The following is a 19032-nucleotide window of genomic DNA, read 5'->3' on the forward strand; positions in this document are numbered from 1 at the left end:
TCATCTATACTTAGCTTTATGACCCCTAAAGTTTTGGAGTAGATTTGTAGCTCGGGTTGTGGGTGGTCGGCTCACCAAGCTGGTTTTGTTCTGTAGACGTTTCATTACCCTGCTGCGTAACATCATAAGTGCAGCCTCCAATGAAGCACTGGTGTGTTTTCCTGCCTGGTTTTTATGACCCCTTCCTGCACTACCATTCCTTCAAAATCTTTGTTCCATTTTACTTTGGCCTCTTGTGTATTTAACCCACTTTTTTTGCCCCACAACTGGCATTAGTTCCTTCAGCCATCTCTAACCAAGTAGTTGGTAGCATCTATTATTATGTTCTTTGGTTCAAAGTCTGCTTTCTGGCTACACTTTGAAATGCCTTTGCGTGCTTTTCTAATCTTAAAAGTGCTATGTAAATCTCTGGTCTTGCTGATTTGACTTAATTTGTTAGAGTAAGCATTTTCAATTTATTTTAATATAAAACTAAATTACCAGGTTTGAGTCATTTATATATCAATAATTCCTTTATAATAACGATCCTTTTGGTGCTGCATTAGCATTGAAACATATGTTATTGCCATCTGTTTCTTCTTTTTAAGTTTCATAAAACAGTAGCTAGCAAAGGTTCAGCCACTGCACAAAAAGCCAAAATTTGGAAAAGTATTTGTATAATCTGCATTTGTAGATATGCGTTGAATAACTCTGGTCAAAAGAGTTCATTACTATTCTGTGCAGCTGTGTTATATTAAACAAAATAATATATTGTACACATTATAATTTTGTAGTCTGTGAGCAGGCAGCGGGAAAGTTTTCAACTGAGTTACTGTCCACTGTATGGAATTAGAATTGTGCCCATTACCATAATTTATTCACTCTCTAAAAGGAATGCTTGCTTAAGACAGTTTTATTTTTTGATCTACTGTTGTCACACATACCTAGATGCAGTGAAAAGTGTATTTTGTGTACTATACAGGCAGATTGTACCATACAAAGTGCATCAGGGTAGTAGAACAGTGCAGAATTGTAATTTTACAGGTGCAGAGAGATGGATCAGAATTCTATTTTAAAGTTCTGATATAACTATGGGGGGGCGGGGGGGGGGGATTGTTTTTGAATCTGTTGGTACATGTTTTCAAACTTTTGCATCTTCTGCCCGATGGAAGATGGTGGAAGAAAGTATAACTGGGATGGTAGGTGTCTTTTGATTATGTTGATTGCTTTCCCAAGGCAACAGGAAGTGTAGATGGAGTCAGACCTGCTGAGTGTTTAGCAACTTTGTTTTTGTTCAATAGACAGAAGGCTTGTTTACATGACGGACTCTGCAGTTTTGTGCAGTATTGGAAAGAGCCGTTGCCATATGCTGTGATGCATCCAGATAGAATGCTTTCTATGGTGCATCTATAAAAATTTGCAAGAGTCCTTATGAACATACCAGATTTTCTTAACTTCCTCAGGAAGTTGAGATGTTGTGTTTCTTGACTGGTTTTAACTGATGTAATGAAGATTTTTTAAAATTCTGGTCATATGAACTGCAGAAAAGACCATTTCAGTCCCAAGGAAAAGACTGGAGGATAACAGTGAAAGTGTAAGCAAAGCCAAAGTAACAATAAATACATTTAATAAAATATCCCTAATTTCATAGACTTATAGGCAAGTATAGTCTTATGCCAAGGTTTATGAAATTTCCAAATTATGGGGGTTGCATTTGGTGGGTTTGAGGACCAAATGTTTCCAGAAGATTAACCCCCTCTTTAATTGATCTCTCCTCTCCTGCAACCAGACCCAAATGCTGTGTTAATGACTGAGTGACAGAAAACTGCCCCACTGCCCTGTATATGCAACTTCCTGCTTTACAATGCCCATTTCTAGACTGCTACTAAGGCTGCTCATTCTCAAAACTAAATATGCAGAATTAGTGTTGCTTAAATGTTGCATGGCACAGTACATCAGTATTTTCTGAGGAATGAGAGGTCTCTTTAAAGGTAATTCATTTTGTTGTTTAAACTGTAGATAGATCGACATGACCATTAGAAAGTGAGCACTACAACTGTCTCTGAATACCACTAATTCACATCTGCAAGGCTGGGTCACCAAATAAAACCTGTATTCAAGTAGGTACATTTATTAGGCCCAGAACCAAGCTTCTGGAGGGCAGTTAGTCACTGTTTTATAAATTGTAGATGCTAACTTGTACACAAGTTAGCTCTGTTTTCTGCAATAAAACGTGAAAATTGCTGGAGAAACTCACCACGTCTAGCGGTATCGGGGCAGAGATGCAGAGAAAACAGTGTTAGCGTTCGAGTCCAGTAAGCCTTCGTCTTAACACTGGCCTCGAAACATTCACTTTTTTTTTTCTACACAGACGCTACCCGACCTGCTGGGTTTCTCGAGCGATTTCGGTTTGTTTCAGAGCTCCAGCAAATGCAGTCCTGTGATTTTTAATACGGTGTCGATCCGGCTGAACACAGCAGGCCAAGCAGCATCAGAGGAGCAGGAAGGCTGACGTTTCGGGTCTGGACCCTTCATCAGGGGGAAAAAAAACTGCGATTTTGAGTGAAATGCTCATTGAAATACGATCCCGATGCAGTTCTTTCGATCTGAAGGCTAGTACATCTGTTTCTTTCCCTAGGAAGTATTCTGGCGTAGTGACAGAATAGAATATTCATCAAAACTGAAGTTCGTTGAGTTACCGAAACTGGTTAACATTCCGCGACAGGCCGAATTGGGTATTCCCAGTGGTAGTGAGGAACATAACTTCCAGCAGCTGGTACTTTGAGTTGTCAAGTTAAATGAACTTTGCAGATAAGATTGTGAAGCAAACGGGTTCGGATCCGCTGGGCTGTTTTGGTTTTAGAAACTTCCTCACATTGCCCCGAGCTGCAACAGAAATGTCCTGCTCTTACATCATTAAGTATAATATAACATCGGATATCTGTGGGTCGATTTCAAACGCCCCCCAGGCCCGTTTTCTCATTGAACACCTCGCCGGTGTTGGTCGGAACGAGCGCACCGCTTCACGGGAGTTGTAGTTCGCTCTTCCCCATCCGACCCAGGGAGACCGACGTTCTTGTTTTGGGAAGGACTACAAATCTCGGGGTGCTCTTTGCGCTGCGTGTGCCGCCCCCAGAAATTGGGGGTGAGAGCGGGGGAAGCAAAAGTCGCTTCTCAACGGCCAGGTCACGAGAGGACACCACCAGCAGCCGCCAACCCCACCTTCCAGAGCGTTAGAATTTATAAATATTCATCTTCCCAGCCCTGCCCCCTCGTAACAAAATAAAAGACGATTTTTACTTGTGGTCTTGTTTGACCATAGATATGTTCCATTTTTCAAAAAAATGTATATAAAGAGACATTTATATGTATATCCCCTGAAGATAAGAAATGTGAGAGAAAAGGGAAGGCGGTAATGAATATTCATGAGGAAAGGGGGCGGGTGTCTTAAATTAATATTCATGAGGCACCAGCCGTTGGCCGGAATAAGAGGAGGGGAATTGGGGAAGGGGTTGGTTTAAGGTAGATGGGGTGACGGAAGGATTCGGTTTCAGATGATTGGTAGGGGAGCTTTTGGTTTAAAGTGGAGGGAAGGTTGGGTTTAAGGGGACGGTGAAGGGTGCGGGAGGGGTCGGCTGAGGCGGAGGGGGTCAGTTGAACGGTTTGGGGCGTGATCGACCGAGGGCGTGGGGTTGTTCTGAGGGGGGCGGAGTCCGTTGGGGGCGCGGGGTCAGTTGATGGGGAGAGGTCGGTTGAAGGGGAGGGGTCGGTTGGGGGGGCGGGCTCTGAATCGTTGATGGGACTGAGCCCGCCTTCTCCCGCTCAGCGTTGTTCGGCGGCGCTCGAGCGTCTCTTGCACGTTTATGGCGATAGGAAACTGGATCTCCTGAGGGAGGAAAAAAAACCAGTGACACTCCCAAAATGCTGTCATTAGGCCCGAATTCAAGGAGATAAGACGTGTCTCGGACTGGCTTTTGATAAAATAATCCTTCGTGTGTGTTTTATATGTCTATGTATATTGTGCGTGTGAAAAAACAACAAAAAACTGTTTTGGGGAACATGGAAGCCGCGTTGGTTCGCGATCTCCAGAGAGAGCGCTCGCCTGTTTCGAGGTGTAAAAGCGTGAAAGTGAACGGCTGCGGCAGTACCGTGAGCGCCGAGGAGGTGCAGCGACTGGATTCCTGCAGGGAAGGCGGAGGTGGGTGCAGCGGATCAGGGCAAATTCCGCTGCCTTCCAGCGCCGCGGCCACCTTGCACCCTCAGCCCAAGCCTGGTAACCGTAGCTGGAACAACAACTCCAACTCGCTGCTGTCCAGGAGGAGACTGAGGAGGAACCTCTCGGCCACCGCTGCCGCCTCTTCCTCCGGTCACGGCCGCAGCTTGGACCGCAGGAAGATGCCGGGCACCAAGCTGACTGCGGCCGACCGGGAATGGGTCCGAGCCGATGTGCAGAGGGGCTGCCTGCATCTCTACGATAGGCACATGTCCTCCTACCTGAGACCTGTCATCTGCACCCTGGACACCACCGCGGCCGAGGTCGCCGCCAAGTTGCTGCATCCTGGTCGCACAGGGGCAGGGTGTATACCAAAGGCAAATGGTGTGGGCATGACCAGCTTGACCCCTGTGCACAACGCTGGCGGTGCCAGATCGGGGACATCAAGGAGCACCGGTGCCAGGCCAGGACGGGGCTCTTTGGTCACGTCGGGACAAACCGAGACATCGAACATCAGATCGTCAGACATTGCTGCTCACGGAAAACCGGGATTGTCACTAGTCACTGCTGGCCAACACTTAAATATCGATATTGTCCGTAATGAGAAAGCTAATACTACCCTTGCCAGGTTAGGGACGCCACTGGATAATCAGAATACCACACAAAAGGAAGTAAATATAACGAGTGGCACACAGGTGTACTTAGCACCAGCCACTGCCAAAGACGGACCAAAATCTGATACTGAAATTTACAGGCTTCGATCTTCATTGAATAATAATACCAATCAACTGAAATCGTCAAACCATTGTTTCAAATTGATGGCTTTGGAAAATGCTGCGAGGCCATCGCTGAAAAGCACCAAGGTGCATTATGAAAATGTAAATAGTGATACCATAAATGACACTGTGGTCAAGGTAGAAAGTGTGGACAGACCTGAGTTGAGGAGTGATTCCCTTACTGGTGAAGGTCGGCTGAAGTCTTCAATTCCTGACACTTTGGGAATGCAGGTTACTGATGGTTTGCTCACATCAATGGTTTATGTTCAACTTCATGGCGAAACTACCAGAAGGCTGGAGCCACATGAAAACCCCCTTGAAATACAAAATGAGTACCTCTTTAAACTGGGGTTCAAAGATCCAAGTAGGGTGCAGGAGGAGGGAATGGACGTTGAAATTGGCTGTCTGATTCGATTTTATGCAGGTATGATTTTCTTAGGTGATAGCGATTATTAGCTGTGAACTTCCTTTCCCAGAGCAGAATTGGAATGCTACCTGTTAGCAATGTTAAAATCGATAACTTTTTATAGATTTACTCTCAGCACTAAACTAAATGTTTTTTCCTGATGTATTCTGAGACATATTCGGAGAAACATCATTGCAAGTATAGTAAAAATATTCAGTGACGGTTTAGGATTTTAAAGCAACAAAAACCTTTTGGTTTTTATTTTATTATTCTTCTAGAAATAAAGGAAAATGGTAGAAAAAGATGTTTGGTTGGCTGCAGTGACTCAGTTTACTGACGTATCTTTTAGACCAGGCAAGATGGGGATTGGGATCACAAATGCGGTTGCAAATGCTGAGATAACAATGGCTATGATGGAACTTATCAGCTGTACCTCTGCTTTTGTAGGACCCCTCACTCTCAGTTCTCACCGACTGGTCATGACAATTTTACAGCCTTGAAATAGTGTGACTGTGGGAAAATTTTTGGGAATCACTTTTTTAAAAAGATAATGGTAGTAGCCATTCTTACAGATGGTGAAAAGTGAAACTACAGTCATCTGTAATTGGCAGAAAGGTGAGGACTTCTGTTTGTAATGTTAGGTACAGTGATTTTTAAAAGCACCAACAGTGAGTAATTGAAATATTGTTTAACTGACATGAACAAAGTGCTTTAAAGAAAGCATTAACATTTACTTCAATTGATGGCGAATATTATAACTGTAACTGCTGAGATTTTAAAAAGAACATGGCACTGATGAAGCCATAAGTGAGTCAGATGTATGTTGTTCTTGTGCAAGTGTTTAAAGCCGCCATGAAATTCAAGAGGAATGTTATATTGCTGTTTGCATACTTTACATTTCGATTTGTTGCCTCTTTAATGTTTGTGTAGTTGGATTGGCATTCAAGAGTGCTTCGAATGGGTTTGTTTTTTAATGCAGAGTGCTGTTTGTGTTAAGGGTTTAAATAATGCAGTGAAACTGCTTGACTCACTTCCAGAATATGCTACACAAAAGATACTAGTGCTGAGGATAGCTGACAACACTGGTGACTACTCTTCGCTTTATTGTCACTACAGATGGTTATTACGTTCTTCCCAATGCACAAAAACACTCCCTCCTACATGATCAGTGATCTTGTGCTTTGCTTGATAACATGACAATCTCCTTTGTACTCGTATCAAGTTTATTCACAATATTTATAATTTGTGCCATATCTGGCTTGCAGATATGCTGTGAAAGCAATTAATGTGCTTAATGTGTGATGTTATTGAGCTAATCTTTTTGCATGCTTGATTTTTCATGACAGAGCATAAAATAAATATTTCAGTTTACCAGACCATGCCCTATAACTGTACCTGCGTTACAACAGAATCACAGAATTGCTGTGGTGCAGGAGGCCTTTTGGCTCATCGTGTCAGCACAAGTTCTATTACCGAGTGCCAATCTCCTGCTTTTTCCCTATATCCATGCACACTATTGCTAGTAAAATAATCATCCATGTTAAAGATGCTATATAAATTCAAGTAATTAATAATGTGATGACTTAAAAGTGTGTAGTTTGTAAAGTGTACTGAGGAATTATGTAATTAAATAAATTCATACCATTCATCCAAATACAGATTATCCAAATTGGTTTGATGTGCTTCTGAACAGTTCTTGTATATAATTTGCATGAGTAATTATAACATTCCTTTCAGAACGCCATTAGTTATAGTGAGGCATGTCTGTTTGGTTCTATCACGGGATCACCAATAATTTTTCGTGAAACTGAGGGATGGGGTAGGTGTTTCGTCTTCCTTCGCATGGGTGCTGTTGTTTCCTTCCACAGTCCAAAGTTATGCAGGTTTGTTGGTTGGCAATGCTAAATTGCCCCATAATGTACAGGTCAGGTGGGTTAGACATTGTAAATATGGTGTTATGAGGGTAGGGTGGTGTTCTGGGTCTGGGTGAGATATCTTCCGGTGGGACAGACTCAACGGGTCTCTTTCTGCACGATGGATTTCTATGTATAGCTCTTCCAAGGACATATGAGTATATTTTTCACTAAGTTCTGAAATGCCAGTGAAAAGTTGTCCACATCTTTTAAAGCCTTGAGTGCTTAATAGGTTTGGTAATAATTTTTATGATAGTACATCAATTATATTTTAAATTATTGTCGTTTAATGTACAGTGACATTTAAACCAGTACAGAGTGGGTTATCTGAATTATCATTTACCTGAAAGAATATGCGTCCCTAACTGCAGACCAGTAGGATAGCAAAAAGCATGTTATATTTTAAATGTGGGTATTGTAGTATAATATAACCAATATTTCAGTGAGTGAGTGGTTAATCCATTGAACAGATTTCGTAAGGACCAGTTAGTAGAGATATTTAGAAATGTGAGTTGATTTAATTTCAAAAATTAGATTTTGGATATAGTCGTTGAGAGATTTGAGACCGGATATGTGGGTGAGTGTAGCATGCTGGGAGGGCAAGTGACCTTGGTTCTCTACCAGAGATAGTAGAAACTTCTTCTGAAGAAGGGTCTCAACCCGACATGTCAACTTTCCTGCTACTTTGCCTGCTGTATAGTGTCTATTATCCACTGGGATGACAACGTAAACTAGCTGAACATCATTTTTGTCTCACAATTTTCTTTTATTTTGTGCGGTCTGTATTTGTGCTATCTAGCTGTTTAAGGGCCTTTGGTCTTGGGTTTGAATTTTATAAAATACTCAATACTTCAAGTATGTGATTAAAAATTCCACTCAGAGCTACAGATGGCGAAGACAAACAGGCAACTGCAACTTTAGGAGTAACACTTGTGTGGTATTTATCTATTGCTTTCAACAAAATGCTGTTTATATAACAATTGTTTGCAATTACACGTGTGGTAACCTGAAAAGATTGCTTGTTACATCACGGATATTTGAGTATTTAGAGTCATAGAGATGTACAGCACAGAAACAGACTCTTCAGTCCAACTATTCCAGGATTACCAGATATCCTAAATTAATCTAGTCCCATTTGTCAGTGCTTGGCCCAGATCCCTCTAAACTCTCCCTATTCATATACCCATCCAGGCGCCTTTTTAAATGTTGTAGTGGTACCAGCACCAGCACCACCACCACCTCTGGCAGCCCATTCTGTACATGCAGCGCCCTCTGCATGAAAAGGTTGCCACTTAGGCCCTGTTTAAACCTTTCCCCTCTATTTTAACCCTATGATCTCCAGTTTTAGACTCCTCTACCCTTGGAAAAAGACCTTGGCTATTCACCCTATCCATGACCCTCATGCTTTTATAAACCTCTATAAGGTCACCCCTTAGCCTCTGACACTTCAAGGGAAAAAATCCTCAACGTAATCAGTCTCTCTCTAAAAGGTCAAACCCTCCAACTCTGGTAACATCTTTAGAAATCTTTTTTGAGCCCTTCCAAGTTTCACAACATCTTTTCTGTTGCAGGAAGACCAGGATTGAATGCAATGTCCTAAAAATGGCCTATTCCATGTCTTGTACAGCCTCAACATGACCTCCCAATTCCTATATTCAATGCTCTGACCAATAAAGGCAAGCATACCAACTGCCTTCTTCACCACCCTGTCTACCTGTGACTTCACTTTCAAGAACTATGAACCTGCACCCGAAGGTCTGTTTGGTAACACTCCCCAGGACCTTACAATTAAAAATACAAGTCCTGCCCTGATTTGCCTTACCAAAATGCAGCACCTCCTATTTATCTAGGTCATCTGCAGACCTACTAACTATTCTTGCTTTATTCATATCCAAATCATTTGTTCCAATGATGAAAAGCAGTGGACCCAGCACCGATCCTTGTGGCAAACCACTGGCTCATAAGCCTCCAGTCTGAAAAGCAACCCTCTGCCACCACTTTCTGTCTCCTACCTTCAATCCAATTTTGTATCCAAATGGCTAGCCCTCTCTGGATTCCAGGTGATCTCACCTTGCTAACCAGTCTACCATGTGGAATCTTGTCAAATGCCTTGCTGAAGTCCATGCAGACAGCGTCCATCGCTCTGTCTTCATCAGTATCCTTTGTCACCTCTTTAATACTCAATCAAATTTTTGCGACACGATCTCCCAAGCACAAAGTTAAGTTGACTATCCCTAATCAGTCCTTGCCTTTCCAAATACATGTAAATCCTGTCCGTCAGAGTCCCTTCCAACAACTTCTCTACTACTGACGTGAAGTTCACTGTCTATCGTTTCCTGGCTTTGCCCTGCCACTTAAATTATGGCACCGCATTAACCAACCTAGAGTCTTCTGGCATCTCAGCAAGGGGCCCAGCAATCACTTTCCTAGCTTCCCACAAAGTTCTGGGACACACCTGACCTTGTTATTTGACTGCTGTCTGCTAGCAAGATAATATGTTTTGTTTCACATACTTATTTAAGTGAGTTGGATCATGTGCTAACTTTATGCTGTACAAGTCACTTCTGTGGGCAAATCACTGAACATTTGCACTTTGTGTACACATATGGAACTTTAGTGACCATATCACATTGTTTCCCATATCAAAGGTATGAATGTAAACAAATGCAGTTTTGTCATTGTACAGTCTGCCCCAGAGATTAGTGCCATTTGTTTTTGCTGAAAGGTACAGTGAAAAAAGGAGCTGGGCAAATGTTCTGAAATTAAAATCCGACTTGTCTGGAATTAGAGAGCCACAAAATGTGTACTTCTACTGTGGCAGAAGGAAGACAGTGTTCTTTTTCCTTGGTTAAGTAGTGGTGTTAGTTTTTGTTGTTGCAGAGCTTGGTACTGTTGAGATCTGCAGTGTGCTTGTTATCACACAAGATGACTATACTGATGTAGTGAGATAACAAAGTGTGGAGCTGGATGAACATAGCAGGCCAAGCAGCATCTTAGGAGCACAAAAGCTGACCCCCCCACCCGCACTGGTCGAGAACGCCCTCAACCTTGTCTCCTGCAATTCAGCCCTCACACCCCGCCCCCACTATAACCGCCAAAAGATAATCCCCCTAGTCCTCACATACCACCCCACCAAACTCCGGATACAACGCATCATCCTCCAATACTTCCGCCATCTACAATCCGACCCCACCACCAAAGACATTTTTCCACCCACACCCTTGTCTGCCTTCCGGAGAGACCACTCTCTCTGGGACTCCCTTGTCCACTCCACACTCCCCTCCAGCCCCACCTCACTCAGCACTTTCCCTGCAACCACAGGAAGTGCTGCACTTGCCCCCACACCACCTCCCTCACCCCCATCCCAGGCCCCAAGATGACTTTCCACATCAAGCAGGTGTTCACCTGCATATCTGCCAATGTGGTGTACTGCATCTGCTGTACCCGTTGTGGCGTCTTCTACATTGGGGAAACCAAGCGGAGGTTTGGCGACCGCTTTGCAGCGCACCTATGCTCAGTTCGCAATAAACAACTGCACCTCCCAGTCAGAACCATTTTAACTTCGCCTCCCAGTCCTTAGACAACATGTCCTTCCTGGACCTCCTGCAGTGCCATAATGATGCCACCCGAAGGTTGCAGGAACAGCAACTCATATTCTGCTTGGGAACCCTGCAGTCCAATGGTATCAATGTGGATTTCACAAGCTTCAAAATTTCCCCTGCCTCAACTGCATCCCAAAACCAGCCCAGCTCGGCCTGCCTCCCTAACCTGTTCTTCCTCTCACCCATCCCCTCCTCCCACCTCAAGCCGCACCTCCATTTCCTACCTACTAACCTCATCTCCCCCCCCCCCCCCCGACCTGTCTGTCCTCCCTGGACTGACCTATCTGCTCCCTAACTGCCCACCTATACTCTGCTCTCCACCTATCTTCTCAATGCATCTTTGCTCCGCCTCCCCCTCTCTCCCTATTTATTTCAGAATCCTCTCCCTATCCCCCTTTTCTGATGAAGGATCTCAGCCCGAAACATAAGCTTTTGTGCTCCTAAGATGCTGCTTGGCCTGCTGTGTTCATCCACCTCCACATTTTGTTATCTCGGATTCTCCAGAATCTGCAGTTCCCATTATCTCTCTATACTGATGTAGTCACCAGTTTTCTGTCAGTTGTGTGGTGTAATGACAATATTCCTTTGAAAAATACAACAAAATGAACAACCATTAGAAATAATTCTTAATTGTGTTTTCTGTCTTTGCATGACTTTATTTGATTATCCTCTCATTTCTGATATCAGCATTAATGGTCTTCTCGTATCAATCTTTTGTTTAAACTGCTTTTGAGCTTTAAAAGCATTCATGTGTATCAACATGAAGTTGTTCTTTATAATTGTGCTTTACAAGAGCTGGCAGTTAAGAGCGGCAATGTTAACAACCTGAAACTTTAAATGAAAGATCGCTTTGAAGGCCCATACTGCTTCCAATAGCCAGTCCAGTGTTCCCACGGCAACATGTGAGGTTGTACTCAGCTCTGTATTCTCAATTCAACACCTCCTATCTGAGAAAATTGTCCATGTCAGCCATGTTTTCATATGCTATTGCATTATAGACTTGCAATACAATTTTCTTATAAAACAAAATCATGGCAGTTTACTTTTTGAGTGCATTTGTGTATAGAATGTACTCTTAAAATGAAAATTAATTAATGATTGATTAGTAACTCTACCGTATGCTTTTTAACAGAGCATGATATAAACCATTTTGGAAATTTTCCCTGTCAACTGGCAACTTGTACTTCATGTTAATCTGTCCACTCCTTACCAGTGTTGTAATAAGCAATTTGGTTGAATACGTGGTTAAGAAAAGATACTTATAATTATACATATGCTTCTATGTAATCTGAAATGTAAGCAAATTAATTCACAGTCACTACTTCCCCACCAGCCCTTTTTCTCTTCTAATCCCAATATTTCCCAAAAGTATTTGTTATGTATTACAGCTTATATATAAGCAGATGAATTAGGAACAGGTGAAAGCCATTCAGACCCTCAAGCCTATTCCTCCATTCAATAAGATCCTACTGATTTGATTTGTAACCTCAAATCCACATTCCCACTTATCGCGATAACTTGCTGAACAGGAGTCTCCTTCTGTGTTAAAAATATTGAAGAACCCCGTTTCTACCACCTTTTCGGGAAATACTTGACCCTCAGAGATAAATTTTGCTTAATATCAGTTTTAAATGGGAGACCTCTGATTTTTAATGTGATGTCCTGGTTCTACATTCTGTCACAAGAGGAAACATCCTCTCCACGCATTCCCTGTCAAGACACCTCAGGATCTTTTGTGTTTCAGTCCAGTTATTTCTTACTCTTAATTCCAGTGTATACATGCCTAATCCAATCTTTCCTAATCAGAAAACCTGACCATTTATGGTACTAGTCTGATAAACCTTCTCTGAACTGTCTCCAATGCATTTATATCCTTCCTTGAATAAGGTAGCCATTACTGTGTATGATAACTGTAGATGCGGTCTCGTCAGTGCTCTGTATAACTGTAGCCTAACCCCTCTTCTCGTTACTTTAGTTTAAGTAGCTTTTCATAGTCTATGACTGCATTTTAAGCAAAAATGCTTCTGGAAATGTAGCAGTGTTCTTCCTATTGTACAAAACAATTGTCATTTGGCATATTTAGTGGGGGTAAAACCATACCTTTTCAAAAAAAAGGTCAGAAATTCAGAATTTAGTTTCCAATATCTGTTATCAAATCCAGTCAGTTTTGACTGAAGAATTTGTATTTTTGCACCAACTAATTAAAAATGTTATGTATTCTTAAAGCTTCTAGATGCTTTTAATCAAAGTCAAGTGCATGCTTCTTGATTCTGTAACAAACAGTTAATATTCAGAGATTCAAACTGACTCTCTTCCTTTGAGCTAACGTAGTCCCCAAGGAACTATTTTTTTCCAGCTTAATTAGCCATTGCAACTGACATAACTGGAGCATACCTGCTTAATCTTCTGTGGTGTTTGTAAATATCATGGGGATCTGTAATTACCTGACTCTGTGCTGCCAATGCTTTTGGTTATAAGCTGGAGAACAGGAATTTCAATTAGCTGTATCTAATAGCAGATATGCAACAAGAACAACTAGTTTAAAGTTTGTGCTGCATCAAAGATTACATTATAGGCAAGGTGACCAAAAGCTTGGCCAAAGATGTAGTCAAAGGGAAATCTTAAAGGAGAAAAACTATAGGAATAAAAATTGCTATAGGAAGGATGTTATTAAACTGGAAAGAGTGTGTAAGAAATTTACTAGGATGTTGACAGGACTCTGAGGACTGAGTTATAGGGAGACGTTGGACAAGCTTTAACTTTTTTTTAAGGACATAGGAGACTGAAGGTGGGGTGGGGGGCAGAATCTTATCAAAGTGTACAAAATCATGAGAGGTGTGGAGAGGATGCATGCACTCAGTTTTTTGCCCAGGGTTGGGGAGTTGAGGACGAGAGGGCTTCATTTTAAGGTAAGAGGGGAAAAGATAAATGGTATCCCAGGGATAATGGGAACTGCAGATGCTGGAGAATTCCAAGATAATAAAATGTGAGGCTGGATGAACACAGCAGGCCCAGCAGCATCTCAGGAGCACAAAAGCTGACGTTTCGGGCCTAGACCCTTCATCAGAGAGGGGGATGGGGAGAGGGAACTGGAATAAATAGGGAGAGAGGGGGAGGCGGACCGAAGATGGAGAGTAAAGAAGATAGGTGGAGAGGAGAGTATAGGTGGGGAGGTAGGGAGGGGATAGGTCAGTCCAGGGAAGACGGACAGGCTTGGGGTGGGAGGAAGGGATGGGTGAGAGGAAGAACCAGTTAGGGAGGCAGAGACAGGTTGGACTGGTTTTGGGATGCAGTGGGTGGAGGGGAAGCACGGTTGGGGCCAAATTGGGAAGGCTGAAATGTGGACTGTAGTCCCTTGGGGATGATCTGGTTCCGTAGGCAGGTGCTGAGGAAGGTGATGTGGCTGTGGCTGGGCAGCCCAGTTCGTCCCGTCCCCTCCCCCCACTGCACCACACAACCAGCCCAGCTCTTCTCCCCCCCCCCCCCCCACTGCATCCCAAAACCAATCCAACCTGTCTCTGCCTCCCTAACCGGTTCTTCCTCTCACCCATCCCTTCCTCCCACCCCAAGCCGCACCCCCATCTACCTACTAACCTCATCCCACCTCCTTGACCTGTCCGTCTTCCCTGGACTGGCTTATCCCCTCCCTACCTCCCCACCTATACTCTCTCCACCTATCTTCTTTACTCTCCATCTTCGGTCCGCCTCCCCCTCTCTCCCTATTTATTCCAGTTCCCTTTCCCCATCCCCCTCTCTGATGAAGGGTCTAGGCCCGAAACGTCAGCTTTTGTGCTCCTGAGATGCTGCTTGGCCTGCTGTGTTCATCCAGCCTCACATTTTATTATCTTGGATAAATCCCTGGGACCTGATCCTAGAACTCTGGAAGCCAGGGAAGTGATTGTTGGGCCTCTTGCTAAGCGTCATTGATAGTCACGGGTGAGGTGCTGGAACACCTGGATTTTGGCTAAGATGGTGTCACTATTTAAGAAAGATGGTAGGAAAAGCCAGTGAACTGTAGACCGGTGAGCCTGACATCTGTGGTGGGCAAATTGTTGGAGGGAACCCTTAAGGACAGGACTTTTATATATTTGGAAAGGCACTGACTGATTAGGAATAGTCAACATGGCTTTGTGTGTGGGGAATTGTGTCTCACTAATTTGATTGAGCTTTTTGAAAAAGTACCAAGGAGGATTGATGAGGGCATTGCAGTGGACCTGATCTATATGGAATTCAGTAAGGCGTTTGACAAGGTTCCTCATGATAGACTGTTCAACAAGGTTAGATCACACAGAATAGCAGGATAACTAGCTATTTGGATACAGAACTGGCTTGAAGGTAGGAGACAGAGGGTGGTGATGGAGGGTTGCTTTTCAGACTTGAGGCCTGTGACCAGCTGTGTGCCACAAGGATAGGTCCTGGGTCGACTGCTTTTCATCATTTAAATAAAGATTTGGTGAACATAGGAGCTTTGTTTAGTAAGTTTGCAGATAGCACCAAAATTGGAGGTGTGGTGGACAGTGAAGAAGGTTATGTCAGAGTAGAATGCAATGTTGATCAGATGGGCCAATGAGCCAAGGAGTGGCAGATGGAGTTTAATTTAGATAAATGTGAGGTACTACATTTTGGAAAGGCAAATCAGGGCAGGACTTATACGCTAAATGGTAAGGTCGTGGGGAGTGTGGCTGAACTAAGAGACCTTGGAGAGTACATTCGTAGTTCCTTAAAGTTGGAGTCGAAGGTAGATAGGATAGGCGAGAAGGCAGTTTGGTATGCTTGCCTACACTGGACATTGCATGGAGTATAGGAGTTGGAAGGCCATGTTGTGACTGTACAGGACATTGGTTAGGCCACTATTGGAATACTACATGCAATTCTTGTCTCCCTGCTATCGGAAGGATGCTGTGAAACTTGAAAGAGCTCAGAAAAGATTTACAAGGATGTTGCCAGGTTTGGAGGGTTTAGCTGTAGGGAGAGGCTGAATAGGTTGGAGCTATTTTCCCTGGAGCATCGGAGGCTGAGGCGTTAGAGGTTTATAACATTATGAGGGGCATGGACAGAGTAAATAGACAAGGTCTTTCCCTCAGGTTGGGGGGAGTCCAAAACTGGAGGGCATAGGTTTAAGGTAAGAGGGGAAAGATATACAAGAGACCTAAGGAGCAACTTTTTCATGCAGGGGGTGGAGCGTGTATGAAATAAGCTGCCAGAGGAAGTGGTGGAGACTGGTACAATTACAGCATTTAAAAGGCATCTGGATGTGTTTGTGAATAGGAGGGATTTAGGGGGATATGGACCAAATGGTAGCAAATGAGACTAGATTTTTTAGGCTATCTGGTCACATGGACAAGTGGACCCAAGGGTCTGTTTTCGTGCTGTAAATCTCCATGACTGTATAAGTCTATAAGAGAGAGATGGCACTGTACAGGGGTTTAGGGAGAAAATTCAAGGACATGGAGAATATGCATCTCAAGTCACACTGGCGAATGGTGAAGATGGAGGCTGGTATTAGTGGCTTGAGTCTTATGAATACAAGACTTTGGAGCATGGCAAAGTTAGTTATGAAGGGATGCATTATGAAGAAATTTAAGCCTGAGAATGAGAATTTTAAATCTGCGATGCTGGGACAATGCAAACCATTTGAGGTCATCACTTGGCAGGTAAATGGGACTTGGTGAGTAATAAGTTACAGATAGTAGAACATTTGGTGAACTGCGACTGATGAGAGACTGATTCATAGAAGATTGTAATCTTCTGGTCTGAAAGTGACAAAAACATGGTTGACGTTTCAGTGGTAGAGTGGTGGAGGTAGGTATAGAAGTAGGTAATCTTGAAGGGATGGCAGTAGCTAGTGTTTTAGGATTGTAGGATTTGGAGTTCGAAGCTGAGTCTGAGGTTTATTGGGATACCAAAGCCGCAAGCATTCCAGTTCAGCCTTGGGCAGTGGCTTGGAGAGGCATAGATATGGGAGCAATGATATGGAGTTTGTAACAGAGGTTGAAAATTATAGCTGCCTTAGAAATCCATTAATGGATTCCAGACTAATTATTTTTATTCAGCATTGAACTAAAAGCTCTAAACATTCCTAACCTGTCTGTTTGAATTAATATTTTGTGCACAGTATGTACAACAGAAGGAATGACCGGAGGGTTCCTGATGAACTGTATGCACGTGACATTAATGACCATCTCCATATTCTTTAAAAAACAAAAGAACTGCAGATGCTGTAAATCAGGAACAAAAACAAAGTTGTTGGAGTAGCTCAGCACGTCTGGCAGCATCTGTGAAGGTAAAAACAGTGTTAACGTTACGGGTCCAGTGATGTTTCAGGTTCTGATGAATGGTCACCAGACCCGTAACATTTTTTCCTTCACAGATTCTGCCAGTCCTGCTGAGCTTCTCCAACAACTTTGTTTTTGTATCTCCATATTCTTTGGCTGATTCCAAGAATTAGAGATGTTGGCTTTCTTTCCACAGAACTACCAGACCTGCTGAATTTCTACAGCAATTTGTTTTTATTTCTGGATTGCCAACATCTCTAATTCTTTGTTTTATTTGATAAATAAAAGACCTCTGGTAACAAGCTCACCTGTGATGTTTACATCTGCAAGTACTCAAATGAAGTCATGATTTAAATTAATCTTTTTCTAAATCAAAAATGAAACTTTTAACTGCACAAAAATGACTGAATCCCTTTAAATAAACTGATTTGAAATCTTTGTTGAGTCTTTGCTGATTTTTCACAAAGTTTGTAATGTTGCAGTAGGAGCTATCCAGTATCTCTCTTTTAAAATAAATTATATCTTTAAAAACTTTTATTCAAGTTTTTACCTGTATAATGGGTAGATTTATTCAAATAAGATTTACTGACCATTAGGGTGAAGATTTTATTGTCTTTTCAACACTTGTGTGGAGCAGACTGTGTGCAGCATAACTTGTATCTTGCAATTTATTTCATCAGTGTAGTTTTCTTCCACTTTCTTGTCATCATGTTCTCTCCTTCCACCTTTGTACTCAATAACTGCAGCCTTGTTAAGTAGTTGTTTCTACTTTCCTGAAAAAGCTGACTGGACTTCTATTCTATTAATAGTAACTATCTTGTACTAATGCACAAATCCACTAAATGTGTTCCAGATAGTTATCAGGCATATGTACTTAGCAGAGAGCTTTCAAATTCTAGCCACTTATTTATTAAATGGTAGTTTTGGTCAGTTCCTCCCTTCCATCTTCTGATCTATAGCTAATACAGGAATTCTTTTTACATATTGTATTTTAAGGACAATTAGGGAGAGGACATACCTGCCTTTTCCACAACATAGGAATGAATTACAAAACCTTCACTTTTGACTGAGGGATACATGTCAAGAACCACCCTGACCTGTGAATGCTGTGGATTTTTTAAAATATGTGCTGAACTGGTAAATGGGATCTCCCTAATTCAGAGGACAGAACCTCTAACAGGACTGAAGTCAACTATCAGCCTAGATTACAAGCTCAAATCTCAGGCCAGAGTTTCTCCCAAAAATACGATATTGTAAACATGAATTTTCTCTCATTCTTGATGAAAAATCTTAATTTAGGTAAGCAGTACTATACCAATCTTGATATAAAGTTTCAACTTAATTTAACCTGCCAAACAGCATATGGAAGCCAACAGATGACTATTAGAAATATTGAATCCTATGGCAGAAACGTAGTTAGGGTTTTTGCCAAATCAGTAACAAACATCAGTAGAAATGGTCTTGCATGATATCCCCCAAATTTCCAGTACAAGTGACCTATGAAGAGAAAGCCCATAAAATTCCCAGCACTGCTTTCTTGAAACTGTGCAAGTTCCTCTCAGGAGCTTATCTTTATATAGTACCTTCACACCACAAAACATCAAGAGTTTTGCAGGATCATTATGAAATAAAGTTTAATGCCAGTTATGTAAGATATGTTAGGTCTGATGGCAAAAGCATTAAACAAAAATGAAGATTTTTAAGTTTTTTGTAAAGGAGAGTGGTGAGGTGGAAAGAGATGCTGGGGGAATTGCAAAGCTTGGGATCTGGACAACAGAAGGCATAACCACCAATTTAGGATGTGCAAGAGGCCAGAATTAGAAGATGTAAGATATCTCAGGAGTTTGGGCTTGGAGGAAAATACCCAC

At 42.4% G+C, this 19032-nt stretch overlaps 1 protein-coding gene and 1 long non-coding RNA gene across 3 annotated transcripts in view; one reads left to right on the forward strand and one right to left on the reverse strand.

Moving 5' to 3' along the window:
* The window catches only part of LOC132210685 (uncharacterized), a 28802-nt gene extending 25622 nt beyond the window's left edge, over positions 1 to 3180 (reverse strand). Inside the window, exon 1 of the long non-coding RNA XR_009446834.1 lies at positions 2237 to 3180. This is a non-coding gene — a long non-coding RNA (uncharacterized LOC132210685). The remainder of the gene's footprint in view (positions 1 to 2236) is intronic.
* Positions 3181 to 3520: 340 nt separating this feature from the next.
* The window catches only part of phlpp1 (PH domain and leucine rich repeat protein phosphatase 1), a 158684-nt gene continuing 143172 nt past the window's right edge, over positions 3521 to 19032 (forward strand). The window contains exon 1 of one of the 2 annotated variants that reach the window (XM_048520648.2): positions 3521 to 3540. In XM_048520648.2, coding sequence (XP_048376605.2) covers positions 3534 to 3540 — 7 coding nt within the window. In that variant the 5' untranslated portion in view covers positions 3521 to 3533. Of the gene's footprint in view, positions 3541 to 3811; positions 5393 to 19032 lie in introns of those variants that run through there. The other variant, XM_048520638.2, reaches the window with a different exon arrangement.

The sequence above is a fragment of the Stegostoma tigrinum genome, chromosome 2, assembly GCF_030684315.1.
Source record: "Stegostoma tigrinum isolate sSteTig4 chromosome 2, sSteTig4.hap1, whole genome shotgun sequence".
Classification (NCBI taxonomy): Eukaryota; Metazoa; Chordata; class Chondrichthyes; order Orectolobiformes; family Stegostomatidae; genus Stegostoma; species Stegostoma tigrinum.